At 37.4% G+C, this 16,840-nt stretch overlaps 1 protein-coding gene across 1 annotated transcript in view; it reads left to right on the forward strand.

Moving 5' to 3' along the window:
• The first annotated feature begins 7,604 nt into the window (after positions 1-7,604).
• The window catches only part of PI15 (peptidase inhibitor 15), a 31,426-nt gene continuing 22,190 nt past the window's right edge, over positions 7,605-16,840 (forward strand). Inside the window, exons 1-2 of the mRNA XM_059042841.2 lie at positions 7,605-7,784; positions 8,336-8,644. Of these exons, the coding sequence (XP_058898824.1) occupies positions 8,372-8,644 (273 nt within the window). The 5' untranslated portion in view covers positions 7,605-7,784; positions 8,336-8,371. The remainder of the gene's footprint in view (positions 7,785-8,335; positions 8,645-16,840) is intronic.

The raw sequence follows: 16,840 nt of genomic DNA on the forward strand, positions 1-16,840 counted from the left end.
TGTTCTAATTTCATTCTTTTACATGTAGCTGTCCAGTTTTCCCAGCACCACTTATTGAAGAGGCTGTCTTTTCTCCATTGTATATCCTTGGCTCCTTTGTCATAGATTAGTTGACCATAGGTGTGTGGGTTTACCTCTGGGCTTTCTATCTTGTTCCATTGATCTATGTTTCTTTTTTTGTGACAGTACCATATTGTTTTTATTACTGTAGCTTTGTAGTATAGTCTGAAGTCAGGGAGTCTGATTCCTCCAGCTCCATTTTTTCCCTCAAGACTGCTTTGGCTATTCGGGGTCTTTTTTGTCTCCATACAAATTTTATGATGATTTGTTCTAGTTCTGTAAAAAATGCCATTGGTAATTTGATAGGGATTGCATTGAATCTGTAGATTGCTTTGGGTAGTATAGTCATTTTCACAATGTTGATTTTTCCAGTCCAAGAACATGCTATATCTTTCCATCTGCTTATAACATCTTTAATTTCTTTCATCAGTGTCTTGTAGTTTTTTGCATACAGGCCTTTCGTCTCCTTAGGTAGGTTTATTCCTAGGTATTTTATTCTTTTTTGTTGCAATGGTAAATGAGAGAGTTCCCTTAATTTCTCTTTCAGATTTTTCATCATTAGTATAGGAATACAAGAGATTTCTGTGCATTAATTTTGTATCCTGCAACATTACCAAATTCATTGATTAGCTCTAGTAGTTTGCTGGTGGCATCTTTAGGATTCTCTATGTAAAGTATTATGTCATCTGCAAACAGTGACAGTTTTACTTCTTCTTTTCTAATTTGTATTCCTTTTATTTATTTTTCTTCTCTGATAGCCGTGGCTAGGACTTCCAAAACTATGTTGAATAATAGTGGTGAGAGTGGCTATCCTTGTCTTTTTCCTGATCATAGAGGAAATGCTTTCAGTTTTTCACCATAGAGAATGAAGTTTGCTGTGGGTTTGTCATATATGGGCTTTATTATGTTGAGATAGGGTCCCTCTATGCCCACTTTCTGGAGATTTTTTATCATAAATGGTTGTTTAATTTTGTCAAAAGCTTTTTCTGCATCTGTTGAGATGGTCATATGGTTTTTCTTCTTCAATTTGTTAATATGGTGTATCACATTGATTGATTTGGGTATACTGAAGAATCCTTGCATCCCTGGGATAAGTCCCACTTGATCATGGTGTATGATCCTTTTAATATGTTGTTGGATTCTGTTTGCTAGTATTTTGTTGAAGATTTCTGCATCTATATTCATCAGTGATATTGGTCTGTAATTTTCTTTTTTTGGTAGAATCTTTGTCTAGTTTTGGTCTCAGAGTGATGGTGGCCTCATAGAAAGAGTTTGGGAGTGTTCCTTCCTCTGCAGTTTTTTGGAAGAATTTGAGAAGATTGGGTGTTAGCTATCCTCTAAATGTTTGATAGGATTCACCTGTGAAGCCAACTCGTCCTGGATTTTGTTTGTTGGAAGATTTTTAATCACACTTTCAAGTTCATTACTTGTGGTTGGTCTGTTCATATTTTCTATTTCTTCCTGGTGCAGTCTTGGAAGGTTATCCCTTTCTAAGAATTTGTCCATTTCTTCCAGGTTGTCCATTTTATTGGCATAGAGTTGTTTGTAGTAGTCTCTTAGGATGCTTTGTATTTCTGGGGTGTCTGTTGTAAATTCTTCATTTTCATTTCTAATTTTATTGAATTGAGTCCTCTCCCTCTTTTTCTTGATGAGTATGGCTAATGCTTTATCAATTTCGTTTATTTTCTCAAAGAACCAGTGTTTATTTTTATGGATCTTTGCTAGTGTTTTCTTTGTTTCTATTTATTTCTTCTCTGATCTTGATGATTTATTTCCTTCTGCTAACTTTGGGGTTTTTTTGTCCTTCTTTCTCTAGTTCCTCTGGGTGTAAGGTTAGATTGTTTATTTGAGATTTTTCTTGTTTCTTGAGGTAGGCTTGTATAGCTATAAACTTCTCTCTTAGAACTGCTTTTGTTGCATCCCATAGGTTTTGGATCATCGTGTTTTCATTGTCATTTTTCTCTAGGTTTTAAAAAATTTCCTCTTTGATTTCTTCATTGATCTCTTGGTTATTTAGTAACGTATTTTTTAGCCTCCATGTGTTTGTGTTTTTTATGTTTTTTTCCCTGTAATTCATTTCTAATCTCATAGAGTTGTGGTCAGAAAAGATGCTTGATATGATTTCAATATTCTTAAGTTTACTGAGGCTTGATTTGTGACCCAAAATGTGATCTATCCTGGAGAATGTTCTGTGTGCACTTGAGAAGAAAGTGTAATCTGCTGTTTCGGGATAGAATGTTGTAAAAAATATCAATTAAATCTATTTGGTCTATTGTGTCATTTAAAGCTTCTGTTTCCTTATTTATTTTCATTTTGGATGATCTGTCTATTGGTGTAAGTGAGGTGTTAATGTCCCCCACTATTATTGTGTTACTGTCAATTTCCTCTTTTATAGCTATTAGCAATTGCCTTATGTATTGAGTTGCTCCTATGTTGGGTGCATATATATTTATAATTGTTATATCTTCTTCTTGGATCGATCCTTTGATCATTATGTAGTGTCCTTACTTGTCTCTTGTAACATTCTTTATTTTAAAGTCAATTTTATCTGATATGAGTGTTGCTACTACAGCTTTCTTTTGATTTCAATTTGCATGGAATATCTTTCCATCCCCTCACCTTCAGTCCCATGAGTCTCTATGTCTGAAGTCGGTCTCTTGTAGACAGCATATATATGGGTCTCATTTTTTGTATCTATTCAGCAAGCCCGTGTCTTTTGTTTGGAGCATTTAATCCATTCACATTTAAGGTAATTATCAATATTTATGTTCCTATGCTATGACCATTTTCTTAATTGTTTTGGGTTTGTTTTTGTAGGTCCTTTTCTTCTCTTGTGTTTCCCACTTAGAGAAGTTCCTTTAGCATTTGTTGTAGAGCTGGTTTGGTGGTGCTGAATTCTCTTAGCTTTTGCTTGTCTGTAAAGCTTTTGATTTCTCCATCGAATCTGAATGAGGTCCTTGCCGGGTAGAGTAATCTTGGTTGTAGATTCTTCCTTTTCATCACTTTAAGTATATCATGCCACTCCCTTCTGGCTTTTAGAGTTTCTGCTGAGAAATCAGCTGTTAACCTTATGGGAGTTCCCTTGTATGTTATTTGTCATTTTTCCCTTGCTGCTTTCAATAATTTTTATTTGTCTTTAATTTTTGCCAATTTGATTTCTGTGTGTCTCAGCATGTTTCTCCTTGGGTTTATCCTGTATGGGACTCTGTACTTCCTGAATTTTGGTGACTATTTCCTTTCCCATGTTAGGGAAGTTTTCAACTATATCCTCTTCAAATATTTTCTCGGGTCCTTTCTCTCTCTCTTCTCCTTCTGGGACCCCTATAACGTGAATGTTGTCACGTTTAATGTTGTCCCAGAGGTCTCTTAGGCTGTCTTCATTTCTTTTCGTTCTTTTTTCTTTGTTCTGTTCCACAGTAGAGAATTCCACCATTCTGTGTTCTAGGTCACTTATCTGATCTTCTGCCTCAGTTCTTCTGCTATTGATTTCTTCTAGTGTGTTTTTCATTTCAGTTATTTTATTGTTCATCTGTGTTTTTATGTTCTTTTATTCTTCCAGGTCTTTTTTAAACATTTCTTGCATCTTCTCATTCTTTGCCTCCATTCTTTTTCTGAGGTCCTGGATCATCTTCACTATCATTATTCTGAATTCTTTTTCTGGAAGGTTGCCTATCTCCACTTCATTTAGTTGTTTTTCTGGGGTTTTATCTTGTTCCTTCATCTGGTACATAGCCCTCTGCCTTTTCATCTTGTCTATCTTTCTGTGAATGTGGTTTTTGCTGAGCTCTTTGGTGGGGCTGATGGAAGACTCTGGGAGAGCTCATGCCAAGGAGTACTTCCCAGAACTTTTTCTTCCAGTGTCCATGTCCTCACAGTGAGACACAGCCACCACTGGCCTCTGCAGGACACCCTCCAACACTAGCAGGTAGGTCTGGTTCAGTCGCCCATGGCGTCACTGCTCCTTCCTCTGGGTCCCCATGCGCACACTACTTTCTGTGCGCCCTCCAATAGTGGAGTCTCTGTTTTCCCCCAATCCTGTCAAAGCCCTGCAATCAAATCCCACTAGCCTTCAAAGTCTGATTCTCTAGATATTCCTCCTCCTATTGCCAGACCCCCAGGTTGGGAAGCCTGATGTGGGGCTTAGAACCTTCACTCCAGTGGGTGGACTTCTGTGGTATAAGTGTTCTCCAGTTTGTGAGTCACCCACCCAGCAGTTATGGGATTTGATGTTAGTGTGATTGTGCTCCTCCTACCATCTCATTGTGGCTTCTCCTTTGTCTTTGGGTGTTGGGCATCTTTTTTGGTGAGTTCCAGTGTCTTCCTGTCGATGATTGTCCAGCAGCTAGTTTTGATTCTGGTGTTCTTGCAAGAGGGAGTGAGAGCACATCCTTCTACTCCGCCATCTTGGTTCAGGCGACCGATTGTTAGTGACAGTGTTTTGTGTTGTGCCATATAAATAGAAATTATAACTTTCTTCTGTCATTTCCAGGACAGAAACCCAAATTATCCTTTGCTTATTGTTTCTCACGTTGCTTTGTACATCCACAGCTTGACCAAACCTGTGGATTTTTATGCCTGAAATGTCTTTTCAATTTCCCCCCCCTTTTAACCATTATTATGACTGCTTAAAGTTAATTCCACAGTCTTTTCCTAGTATTACTCTAGTGCCTCTCCTGTCATTCATTATAAACACTGCCTTTTGTTACCTTCCTAAAAAGTGAACTGAATCATTTCACTCATTTGTGTGTAACTCTTTCTTTGTTCTCCATTGATTAGAAATGTTTTGGACTAAAACCATATGTGTATCTGTATCCACACACACACACTCACAGTACCTTTGCTTAAGCAGTTGTGCCATTCTGGGATACATAATATATCTGATTTCAATTTTAAAATCGCAACCATTTTCTCACAGGCTTCAAGGTATACAATAGTTGCTGCCAATTGTTTATGTATTTCTTCTCAGTAATATAACTGCATTTCCTTTCTGTCTGTGTTGGCAAGCATTCCCCTAAATGGTTCTATATACATCAATGTTCTTTTTCAAGAAGAGATCTCATAAAAAACCACCTCATTGTTAGTTGTTCATTAGTAGTTCTTTTACTGACAACTTGGATGTATGCCTCTTAATTTTGCAAGTATTTTAAAATTAAAAACACTTCCAAAGCATTTAAATTACTTCTTCTGGCAATAACGTCTGCTTGGAAGCAGAATTCTTAACTCTCCTCCCACAGGTCTTTTATTTTACGATTCCATACCCTTGGGGGTTTTCTTAATAGTCTGAAATTCCACACTATAATTCATGTTTGTTGAAAGACATCTGAAATCATTGACATGCCTCAGGGTCTCAGGATTAAGTAACTATCAGCTCTATCCTCATGTAATTGGGCATGCTTAGGTCCATGTCAGAAATTCCTTTTTTCTCTTTTTTTCTCCTCCATCCCTCCACTTTCTCTTAGAGGAAATCCATTTATGGTTCAGACAAGTTTCTTGAGGGACACATTTTCATCCCTGTGGAAGTACCTCAAGTCAAAGTTCAATAGATGAACAATATCTCTTTCTATACACGACAAAGAGTTAACCGTGAAAGCAATGGTTGATTTTTATGAGATTCTAAGCAAGAACTCAGCTACCCTGGAGAAAGAAAGATTCATGTCTGCTGCTTAGGCATTAAAAGTCCTTTAGTCTCCTATATGCCAGACAGCTATAAGAGATATGTTGAAAAGTATAGGCTAATCAGTGCTGGCACTATTTCTCAAAAGGTTTTGAATCTTGGAGTTGGACGGCCCACAGAGAATATGTCATCTAACCTTCTATTCGATTCAGGAATCTCTGACACAGCGTCCTTGAGATTCATTCAATGTGCCATGAGTCCTTTCTGAAAGGGTGAGACCCTAGCTGGACAGCTCCAGTTGTTAAACATAGGCAGCTGTGAGCAGTCACGTGCATTCCCTGAAGCTGCTCTGATGTTTCATAATATTCATGCTCACCTTCTGTGCTCCTATTAGATGTTCTTGCCTTTTCAATTTAACAGTGTTAATTAATTCCTATTTACAGCTTTCAATATTGCACCTTGAGCTCTTCTCAAATTACTTGAATTTAGTTAGGAACTTAAGGCTCATCAAAATATAGCAAAACCTGAACTTTGGCACATGTTATCAACATCAAAGACCGCATCTCAACACTGAACTTTGAAATTCAGTGGCACTTGCAGTTTCAAACACCGTCGTGGTCTCATAAGGAATTTGATGAAGAATAGAATACACATAGAATACACACCTTTTCCCTCCCATTTTTAGATGCACCGGTGAAGAGCTAAACTATGTGCGTCAAGCCACACATACTGCTAGGGACACAACTGGGAATATAGCCCAGGAAACTTGGCTCCCAGCCTGGTGTGCTTCTTACCACATGATCATCCTTTCCGACAAATATAAATCCATGTAGTACTCTTCCTGCTGAAACATGCAGTAGGCAACACACAATGGCAAACTAGACTAGTTGGTGTATGTTAAGCAAGTTTAACTGAATAATGTGTAGTTTATAAGATTCCTCTTGCCACAGACTGGGAATATTCCACATTTTGTTAATGTTCTCATGACACAGGGTATTTATGAGGGTCCTTTTGTTACAAATTGCCCTAATATTCACATTCTTGGCTCTTGTCTTACCAGACACAGGTTTTGCTCCAATGGCACCTTTCTAGGAAGGCACTTCTGACGGTTGACAGCTGCAGCTGCTGCTGTGACATTCTTCATGGCCTCGGAGCTGTTCACTCCCATATGCTTCCTGAGAGGCTAGGCTACTCTTTGCTTAAAATTTCAACCCTATGCTTCTAAACCTGAAACAGATGTTATCTTGGCTGCTGTCATTTGTCATAAGCTTCTCTATTTGCATTCTATACAAGGCAGGTAAAAGGCAGGTAATTTGCTGCCTCATTCTGTAGAGAAAGGAAAAGAAGGAGAGAGAGTGAAACAAGAGAAAGAGATAGAGAGAGACTAAATACATAAATTAGAGGAATAAAGCCACATGGAGACAGAAAGAGCAACCACTTAAGCCTCTGTTATCCCAATATCATATGCTATAGTTTGACTACTACTGATTTGCTTGGCATCTCTTTTGAATCATACTTGTGGCCACCCAGATTAACGATGTGAGCTGACCTTTTGATTTAATATCAGCTTGCTCTTTTCAGCTCCCATGTCATTTACTGTCTTAAAAAAAAAATGTACTGCTTGTTACTCAACCTTCTGTGTTTTCAGAAACTCACAGTCCTTTTTTTTTCTCTCCTTTTTTGTATGGGAACTAGGAACTAGAAAGCATTAAATGAGGAAAATTTACCAGTCACAGAAAAGGTGGAAGCTCAGAGAAAAAAGGGTTTGTCTTTTATGGTTTGTACTTTGTAAGCTGTGGGTGTGACTCAATTTCCTCACCACCCACATAAAAAGGTTGCCACCCAATCACTGTTTTTTCTATCCAAAACCCCTCCCCTTTGATTTTGGCTAAGAGAGACCCTAAGAAAGACTGCCCTTTCTGGACGTTGCAGACTGTGACATATAAAAGCTGTTAGCTGCTCCTGTAGGCAGCAGCACTCAAACCTTGCAGAGTTTTGCTCTGAGAGTTTGTAATAAGACACACTCCTCTTACAAGAGTTCATGCTACAACCTAGCAAAGAACTTTAAATATTTGGAAGAATACTATATTCATTTTGGCATTGTACAGAGGTAAGCTATTTAGCTCAACAAGTTTATTTTGCATGCATTGCTTTTAAAGTATCTCACATTTTAATTTTTTTAGAAATGAGATTGGTTTATTATAACTTTTTTTTTTTTTTGTATCTGTTCTATTACTTGGTGTCCATATATGTCTGGGGGACATTATCAGCACATTCTCTTTTATTACCTGGGATGCATTTTTCCTTTTCACTCTCAAGATGAATTTCAATTCCTAAAGATTTCCCTCTGAAAATAAATATGCAGTAATGCATTCTGTGGCTCAGGCATTTGGGGTAAATGGCTCACATTCGTTTTAGGGTTAGTGGCCATGCTGTTTATTTTTCTCTAGCTATATAGGAAGTTCCTCTTAGGGGGACTGCCTCATAACACCAAGTAAAATGTATAGAGACCACTACAGGTTGTCTTCTAGGCTTGAATTCAGCATTTGCTTGGATTTTTTGAAGAAAGTCAAATCAAGCAATGATTTTGTAAATTCATACCCTCTGGCCCTATTTTTTTTTTTCCTTTCATAGACCCTAACTCTACCTTTCTGCTTTAAGGCAAACTCTGTGGCCTCTCCCTCTCCACCTCTCAAAATGATAGCAATCTCTGCCATCAGCAGTGCACTCCTGTTCTCCCTTCTCTGTGAAGCAAGTGCCGTCGTCTTACTCAATTCCACTGACTCATCCCCGCCAACCAATAATTTCACTGATATTGAAGCAGCTCTAAAAGCACAACTAGATTCTGCGGACATCCCCAAATCCAGGCGGAAGCGCTACATTTCGCAGAATGACATGATCGCCATTCTTGATTATCATAACCAAGTTCGGGGCAAAGTGTTCCCACCAGCAGCAAACATGGAATATATGGTAAGAGAACCTTGTTTTCTTTGAATTCTGAGTGAGGACGCTTTACTTAAATTGTACATTAGGAGAATCTAAAGAATTCATATGTTAAGGGATATGGGGTTTTTTATACCTTTTAACTTAGGGAATGTTCTTAAGTGCCTGGTAAACTTAAGTACTCTTCCATCACATAATTAAAAAGGAGGGAAGGGATCTAACTTTTTTGTGTGAGTTCCATAACCATTAATGAATCAGGTCTTATATAAGAAAGAGGTAAAGAGTGGGGTGTGATGAGTAATCACATTTGGAAGGTCCACTTAAAAAAAAAAATTCACATGGAACTTTTTCTGTGCTTTGTTTATCTAACAGTCATATTTATCAGCTAAAATATTTTTTGAAAATAATTTTTTTAAATTATAGGTTTCATGTGCATGAATTATTCTCTGGGTAGGTGTCTCTCCCCTTTCTTGGACAAAGCTCTTCCTGACACTAATCTATTTGTATTCTCAGAGAACATGCTGACTTTTTCCTCCTTGTGATTTAATGCTTTGTCGTTCAGATAACAGTGAAGTCAGCACATTTGCACATTGTTCCAACTTGCCATGAACACATTCTCTGCTCTCTCTTAAAAATAAAAAATAGGCTCTCTGTGTTTAAATCATTTTACTTGGAAAGTTCTTTTAAAAAGTTGGTATTAAGAGGATAGATGTCTTTTTAAAGTTTCTTTGTTTTTGGTTTTGAATTTATACAAGGTTATGGTTTAACTTCCAGCACCTTCCAAGAGCACAGCTTGGAGCCTGTTTAAGGCAATGAAGACCACCAGTATGGTATTTCTAAGCTGGGGTGGGTATGGCAGTACCACTAACAACTCTCTGTAAGTGCTGACCTAAAATGTGGGGATTTCTGTCAGATTCTAAATTTACCTATTTTATTTAAATAAGCTTTTAAAGTTTGACTAATTGTAGATATCCGTGTCACAAGAAAAATAAAGACTTGCCAAATGTAAGAGAGTCATGGTTCATAGAAGTACAATTGAGACTCCATGAAAATGCATTTTTCTAGGATTTTTCAATGAAAGTGGAAAAGAAGATGTCATCAGTCCTGGTGTATGAGGGGCAATGTAGTCTCATGATTAAGAATATGGAGTCTGGAATCTAAATGTTTGGGTTCAAACCCCAGTCCTGGAATATAAGCTGAGTGAATTCATTACCTAATTGTGTTTTATTTTCATCATCTCTAATATGAGGATAAAGGTAGTATGTGCCATATGGGGTTGTTATGAGGAATGTATGGAGTTGAGGACTAGAAAAATTCGACCAGAGCCTACAGAAAAATAGTGTTCAATAAACATTAGTTTTTATGGGTTTCTGTGAGCCTACTGTGAAAGTGCCCAGTGAAAACCTGTTCAAGATCTAAAACTAGGAACAATTACTCACATTGAACAGGTGTTTCTCGAAGGTGATGTCCAGGTATAGAAAGGAGAGGAACAAACATGTTTTCAAGCATCATGCATTATGAGAGAAATATGCATAAGGTTCTATGTGAGCTCAAAAAGGTCTGCTATCCAGACTACAGGTTTAGGGAATGCTTCCTGGCGGCAATCACATAGCTATGCAGACTAAGGTGAAGATCAAGACAAATGAACCGTCTTTGGAGAGGACTTCATGTGGGGTGAAATCCTAACTCTGCTGCGTACTTTGTGGCCTTGTGCAAGTTACTTCATATGCATAAGACTCAACTTCCTTCTCTGTGAAATGGGAACAATAATTTATATGATAAGCAATCAATATATAATGCAATTTATTATTTCAATAATATTGAGGGAAGAGGAATCATCATGAATAATAGGTGGGGTACAACGCAGTAGAATTGTATTTTTAAAAGCCACATTTTTCTAGTTATATTTTTCCACACTGATCAAGAATTAATTCGTGCCACATGCATTTATTAAATTATTTCTATGTGCCAAGGACTCGGCTAATTGTTTCCACAGATGATCTCATTTGATAGCTCACAGTCTCCCTGTGAGGTTAAGATTTCGATCATCATTTTACCAATGAAATCACTTAGACACAGAGAAGTGAATGACTAGGCGAAGGTGGTTTGGATAATGAACGGTATCATTGGAATTAGAATTAAGGTCTGTGTAATTTCAAAGCCTATGCTTGTATTGAAGAGCATCTTTTCATTCACTAGACTAAGCAATACTACACTGGGGAAAACTGCTGGAGATGTCAGGATAGCTCTGTTTCCTTCTTTGCAATGCCAGCTGAAATCATATAGTTTTCGTATTCTATTTGTCATTCCTTTCTTATTATTTGCTTTTCAAATATTGGAGCTACGACATAATAATTTATTTTGTAAGAACCAGATACAGTGCTTCTTATATAGTAAATGCTTTATAAATCCTTCTTCACTTAGTAAAGTTAATGAGAAACAGTGGTCAGAATATTAAGCTCTATAAAGTAACATTGTCTCAAATTCTCATGTAAATACTGCATATACTTCATCACACATGCATCTATTCACTTAAAATTTATTGAGCATTTACTATATGTTAGGTGCTATTCTAAGCACCCAGGATAAATTCATGAATAAAATAGAGAATCCTTGGCCTCCTGGGTGGGCAATCAGGCAATAAACAAGATAAATAAATTACATAGTAGGTTAGAAGGTGATAAGGTTATGAAGAAAAATAAAGCAGGTTGAGGCTGGGACATTTAATAGTGTGGTCAGAGAAGGGCTCCCTGAGCCGTCCTGGAGGAAGGTGAGGGAGTAAGCCACACGATAGATGAGGGAAGATCATTCCAGATGGAGGGAAGAGAGTGCCCAAATTCCCTGAGGTGGGGGGAGAGGAACAGATTACTTCAGTTAGAAAAATGTGCTCAATTTAGTGAAATCCAAAGTCTGTGAGTAAACTGACCAACTGAAATAATTCATTGGCTCCCTCATGCAGACTCAGAGAAACTTTGAGAGAAATAAAATCTAACAGGTCAGAGCAGGAATGTCAGTGACTTTAACCTCCAGGCCAGGTGAAAAATACAGATCTCAGTTGAACACTGTTCCTTTTATTTTAACTTGTTTAGCATTGCTTTGGATTGTGAACAATTCGAGAGTGAGTTCAATTCCTAACCTTGAATATGGACCTCAAAAGCTTAGGACACTTACCTCAGTATGGCTACCAGCCCTGTGTTCAGACTGTCTGCATCAGTGGGTGATATCACCATGGGAGCCTCATAGAAGATGATCTTCAGCTCAGGGGTCTTTCTATTTTTTTTTTAAATTAATTTTTATTGGAGTATGGTTGCTTTACGATGTTGTGTTAGCCTTCACTGCACAAAACGAAGCAGCCATGCACATACAGATATCCCCTCCCTTTCGGACTTCCCACCCATTTAGGTCACCACGTTAGGTAGAGTTCCCTGCGCTTTATGGTATGTTCCCATCAGTTGTCTATTTTACACATAATATCAATAATATATATGTATCAATCCCAGTCTCCCAATTCCTCCCGCCCCACCCCTTTCCCCCTTGGTATCAGGGCTGTTTCTAATTGCACCAGCCTGATTTACAATCCCCTTCATTCACAGCTTTACTCTCTGAGCCTTTTCCCATGCCATTTCCTCACCTTCTAATGTTTCCTCCTTAACTTATTCCAATATTTATAATCCTACCCTTCAAGTTTTATGGAAGAATGTTGTGTCCTTCATTGATATTTCTTATATTCACAGCCATATTTGATTTCTCCTTCTTTTGAACCACTGTAGCCTATTATGTTTACCACACTGCTTTTATTAAAATCAGACTCAGTTTACAGTTATTTGTATATTTCTTGCAATGTTCCTAGTTTTAAGCTTTCAGGGTGCGCAGTCTATGTTTATTCACCTTTGTATAACAATTTTCTTCGGAAATTTCTTGTGTATAGACAGTAATCAACCATTATTTGGTGAATTTGAAATCCCTATGAATTGTTACATGTTTATACCTTGAATCAATTTTGATATTTTTATTTATATTTAAAGTTCACTCATCATTTATAATAACATTTTATCCTGTGCACCTAAAATACAAAAGAAGTTTTTCAAAATTCTGAAAAAAAAAAAGTCCCTTAAAATTAAATGATTTTATCCTCTTTAAGTACTTGGTTATGTTAGTGTATGCTTGAGTAAATTAAGTGGACACAATTTGAACACTAGAGTGTTGACATTCATATTTTAGTGTATAATATCTTCTTTGGGTATATTGGCCATGATTTTAGTAAAAAACATGTACTTAGAAGTATTTAATTTTCCAAACACTGTATCCTTTCAGAAAATAATAATATAGATAGAGCTTAAGATATGCAAGTCAAACTCTTGGCTTCTGTTCTACAATTAGTTTTTTGACAACTTTCCATAGCTCCTTGGACACCAGCTGTTTTTCATTCTTCCTAAGGGCAACTTAAACCATGACTCTAAACCACAGACCACACTAGTTTCTTAGACTAAGAATCATTCCCTAAAAGAATGAAATTACAAAACTCACAACACGGAGTAAAATTTGTAAGATATTTCTTGAATTTAAGGCAATTGAATAAATAAATTTAAAAAAATTTGAAGTCCTTCTGTGAGAGGATGAGATCCAAAGATAACAGAAATTTTTGTATTTAAACTGTAAACAAAACAGGAAAAACAAGCAGGAAAAAAAAAAAAAAGAAAAACCTTAGGCACGTGATTCAGTATAAGACACTGCTGTGTAAGACTGATGTAATAAAAGAGTACAGACCAAAATACCATGGCAAAATCAAAGAAAGAAGAGGTCATCTCTAGTTGGCAAAATCATGAAAGGCTGCTTAGAGGAAGGGTATTTGAGATAGATGCTCAGGAAAGGGTAGGATTGGATGTTATAGTAGGTAAAGCAATGAATGAACAAAATTGCCAGGAGAGAAGAAGCATAACACATTAGCCATGTTTTCAAGGATTTTGAGAAAAGATTGAGGATCACTTAATACAAGAGCAATTAGGGAGGCCATGGAGGTTTTAGAGCAGGGTCAGAGGTGCATATGAGAAAGATGGCACTATCAATTGATGGAGTGTAGATTGGCTGTGAAGGTGACCCAAGAGGTGGCAACCACTGAATCAGCAGGGCCATTCTTTTAGTCAAAGGTAAGGAGGATCTGGACACCTACACCTACCACAGTGACAGGTATGAACAGTTCATGGAAGTAGCTCATGAGAACACGTGATAGCCATCTTCACAGATGGTAGAGAATGGTGGAAAGACAGGTAGGGGACAGCGTGAAGATAATGATAGATATGAACTGAACAACTTAAAACTGAAAAAAAATGTGTAATGTAATTTCAAGAAGCCAATATAGCTATATTGATAATATGGTCTATTTCATTTGTTTGGTGCCTGCAAATATTATTTGCAGAGCTAAGGGAATAAGTCTCCTATACTTTTCTGGAAAAGAGAAAAATACTAGTTACCAAGTCACAGCAGGTAGTAAAGTTACAGAAAGCATGACTCAAATGAATGAATGGAGAATAGATTAATCCGTCCTCAGAAATAGCCAGTAAAGTATTGGCCTACAGTAATTTATGTCTTGAGAATAAGGAAAAATTTGGATTTTGTTTATTTGGACTTTGTGTGTAAGAAAATGTAGATAATGTAAAAGACTTTTTTTTAAATTCATAGTTGACAAAACACTTGTGATGTCTATCCTTGTCATTTTTTTAAAATGAAACCATATACTGTACCAAATGGCACATTTCCTCTCATTTGGGAAGGATAACTCAATTTTCTTCTTATAAACATGAGAAATTTGATGTGTCTAACCTAAATTTTTTCAATGAATGCTTTTATGACCACTAGAAAGCCTCCTGAGAACATTGCCAGCCAGCAGGGAACTGAGAAAGATTGCTGACAGGAAGGCATTTTTCCAGCACATTTGGAACTCCACATTCCTGTTCTCCTACATGTAGAACCTTTTAAGTGTCTTGGCTTCAAATGGAGACTGGGCACATTTTGTATGAATTTCCTTCCAAGGTGCATGTTGCGTAGTATTACTTACTTAGTATTGCTTATATATGAATGTTTAGCTCTCCACTTATGGAGCCAACTGAAAGTAAGGACATTTTGTTTGCGATTGTTTTGAGCGCAGGCTCTAAGATGTGCAAATGTAAAAACATTAACATGATGTGATTCAGAACCTCACCATCAGTTGGTAGAAGGAAGAGCTTTGAATCACACATAGGCTACATATATATCGACCGTATTTCAGAGTATTCAACACTGCTTTTTTTGGTGGCAAATAATATTTGACCATATGCAATGGTATAGAAAATTTTATTATATTCTTGCTGACTATTTAGAACCTAGCATCATATCTATGCCACAGAGAACACTCAGTAACAGTCTGTGGAACAACTGAATGAAGTCTTTTAACCTTTGCTGGATATTCCATGTAAAGAGCACGTGGCTACGGTGCTCAGGTGGGCAGGGGTCACTCAGTATTCAATCCCTCATTCCAAAGTATTTATTCATGTGCCTGGCATTGTGCTGAGGGGTCCAGCAAGGAGCAAAAAGACATTTCTTGATAGGAAGTACTGTGAATGGACCAGTAAGTGGGCAAAGCAGTGAGCTGTGTGCTAAAGTAGAATAAATACAGGTGCTTTGGGATCACATGGGGGCATCTCTGGCCCAGACTTGGACTGGGGGTAGAGACACAGGGAAGGCTTCCAAAAGGAAATGATTTCAAATATTAAATATGAAAAATAAATAAAAGTTATACAGGCAGGAGTTGGAAAGAGGGAATATGTGGTAGGTGGGGAAAGGTGTTCTGGGAAGGTGCATGGTACCTCGAAGGCATAGATGAAATTCAGTGTGGCTTGGATGTAGAGGATAAAAGAAAAAGGGATGTTTGATGAGACTGGGAAGGCAAGCAGAAACTTGTTTGAGTTTTACTCTAAGATTAAGGGAAGTGGTTGAAGGTTTTAAGTTGTGTAATTCATTTGCCTTCAGAAAGGTCATTCTGGCTACAGGTTGAGAAAGGGATCGGAAACAGGCAGAAGTAATGGCACAGTCCAGAGACTGTTATAATAGCCTGGGCGAGAGATAATTGAAGCCTCAATGACATTTAAGGTCATAGGGATGTGACAAAATGAATTTGGGCATCAAATCAGTATGAGTAAGTGATGGATGGAGCAGCCAAGGAGGATGCCTCCATTTTTGACTAGGACAATTGGCTTTCCCTGAGTTGGAGAACACAAAATAAAGTGCAGGTTTCTGGTAGTCATTAAGTAGCTGAAGGTTTATCATCCAGGGTACACATCTACAGAGGTTGAAAAAAGTAGCTAGTGTGTGGGAGGGAACATTCTTTCGATACAAAGAATTTTGGTTGGGAATATGCTTTGGTAATCAGAATGGACCACTTTACATAATGGGGGTAGGGTAGTGTCATGGAGACAGCACGGATGTATGATTTTTATGTCTGGGAATCTACTCAAGAAGTTTTGCAAGAAAGTTTCATGTACCTTTAAAAAATAATTTTATTTATTTATTTTTTTAGTATCAGGGCTGAGACTTAAATCAAGATGACTCCAAATCTATTTCAGGGGCCTAGATAGCACCAGGTCCATCTAGTCTTCTGACACACTCAGGATAAGGTTTTTCTGGAAACTAATCAAAGGACTTCAGAAAAATCGAAGTTGACTAGTCTGGCTGGTCTGGCGTCCTGAATTTAGTATATCTGAAAACCATTTAATAGTCAGTCAATGGCCATTAAATGGTTATGAACTTGGGAAGTTTAATTGTCTATGAGAATTTCTGAAGAATGGCTTGGGAAGAAGGCAGGGAAGATGAAGACTAGCAGATTAAAATGGTCAAGAGAAATGTTTGGCATAAAATGCATCATGGACTGAGGTTTGCAGGGGTATGATTTGAATGTTTCCAGTCTATGTTACCCATAGAATCTAAAATCAGGTACCAAGCAATTTTTGACACAAATCTGCAAGAATGCCCTCAAAGTTGTGTGTTTAGACTAAACTTCATGACTCTTAAAATTTCACATCACATACTCCAAACTCAAACAGTCCAGGAATGTTGCTTAGGGGCACAATATTTTTTTACCCTACAAAGTGCATCAAATTCACATTTCATAATTTCATTAAATATGAACATTCTACCAAATCTGTCTCTGCATTCCAGTGAGATCATGTTTTCAGCAAGCAGTAGGTAGGC

This window comes from Kogia breviceps, chromosome 17, assembly GCF_026419965.1.
Source record: "Kogia breviceps isolate mKogBre1 chromosome 17, mKogBre1 haplotype 1, whole genome shotgun sequence".
In the NCBI taxonomy this organism is placed as follows: Eukaryota; Metazoa; Chordata; class Mammalia; order Artiodactyla; family Physeteridae; genus Kogia; species Kogia breviceps.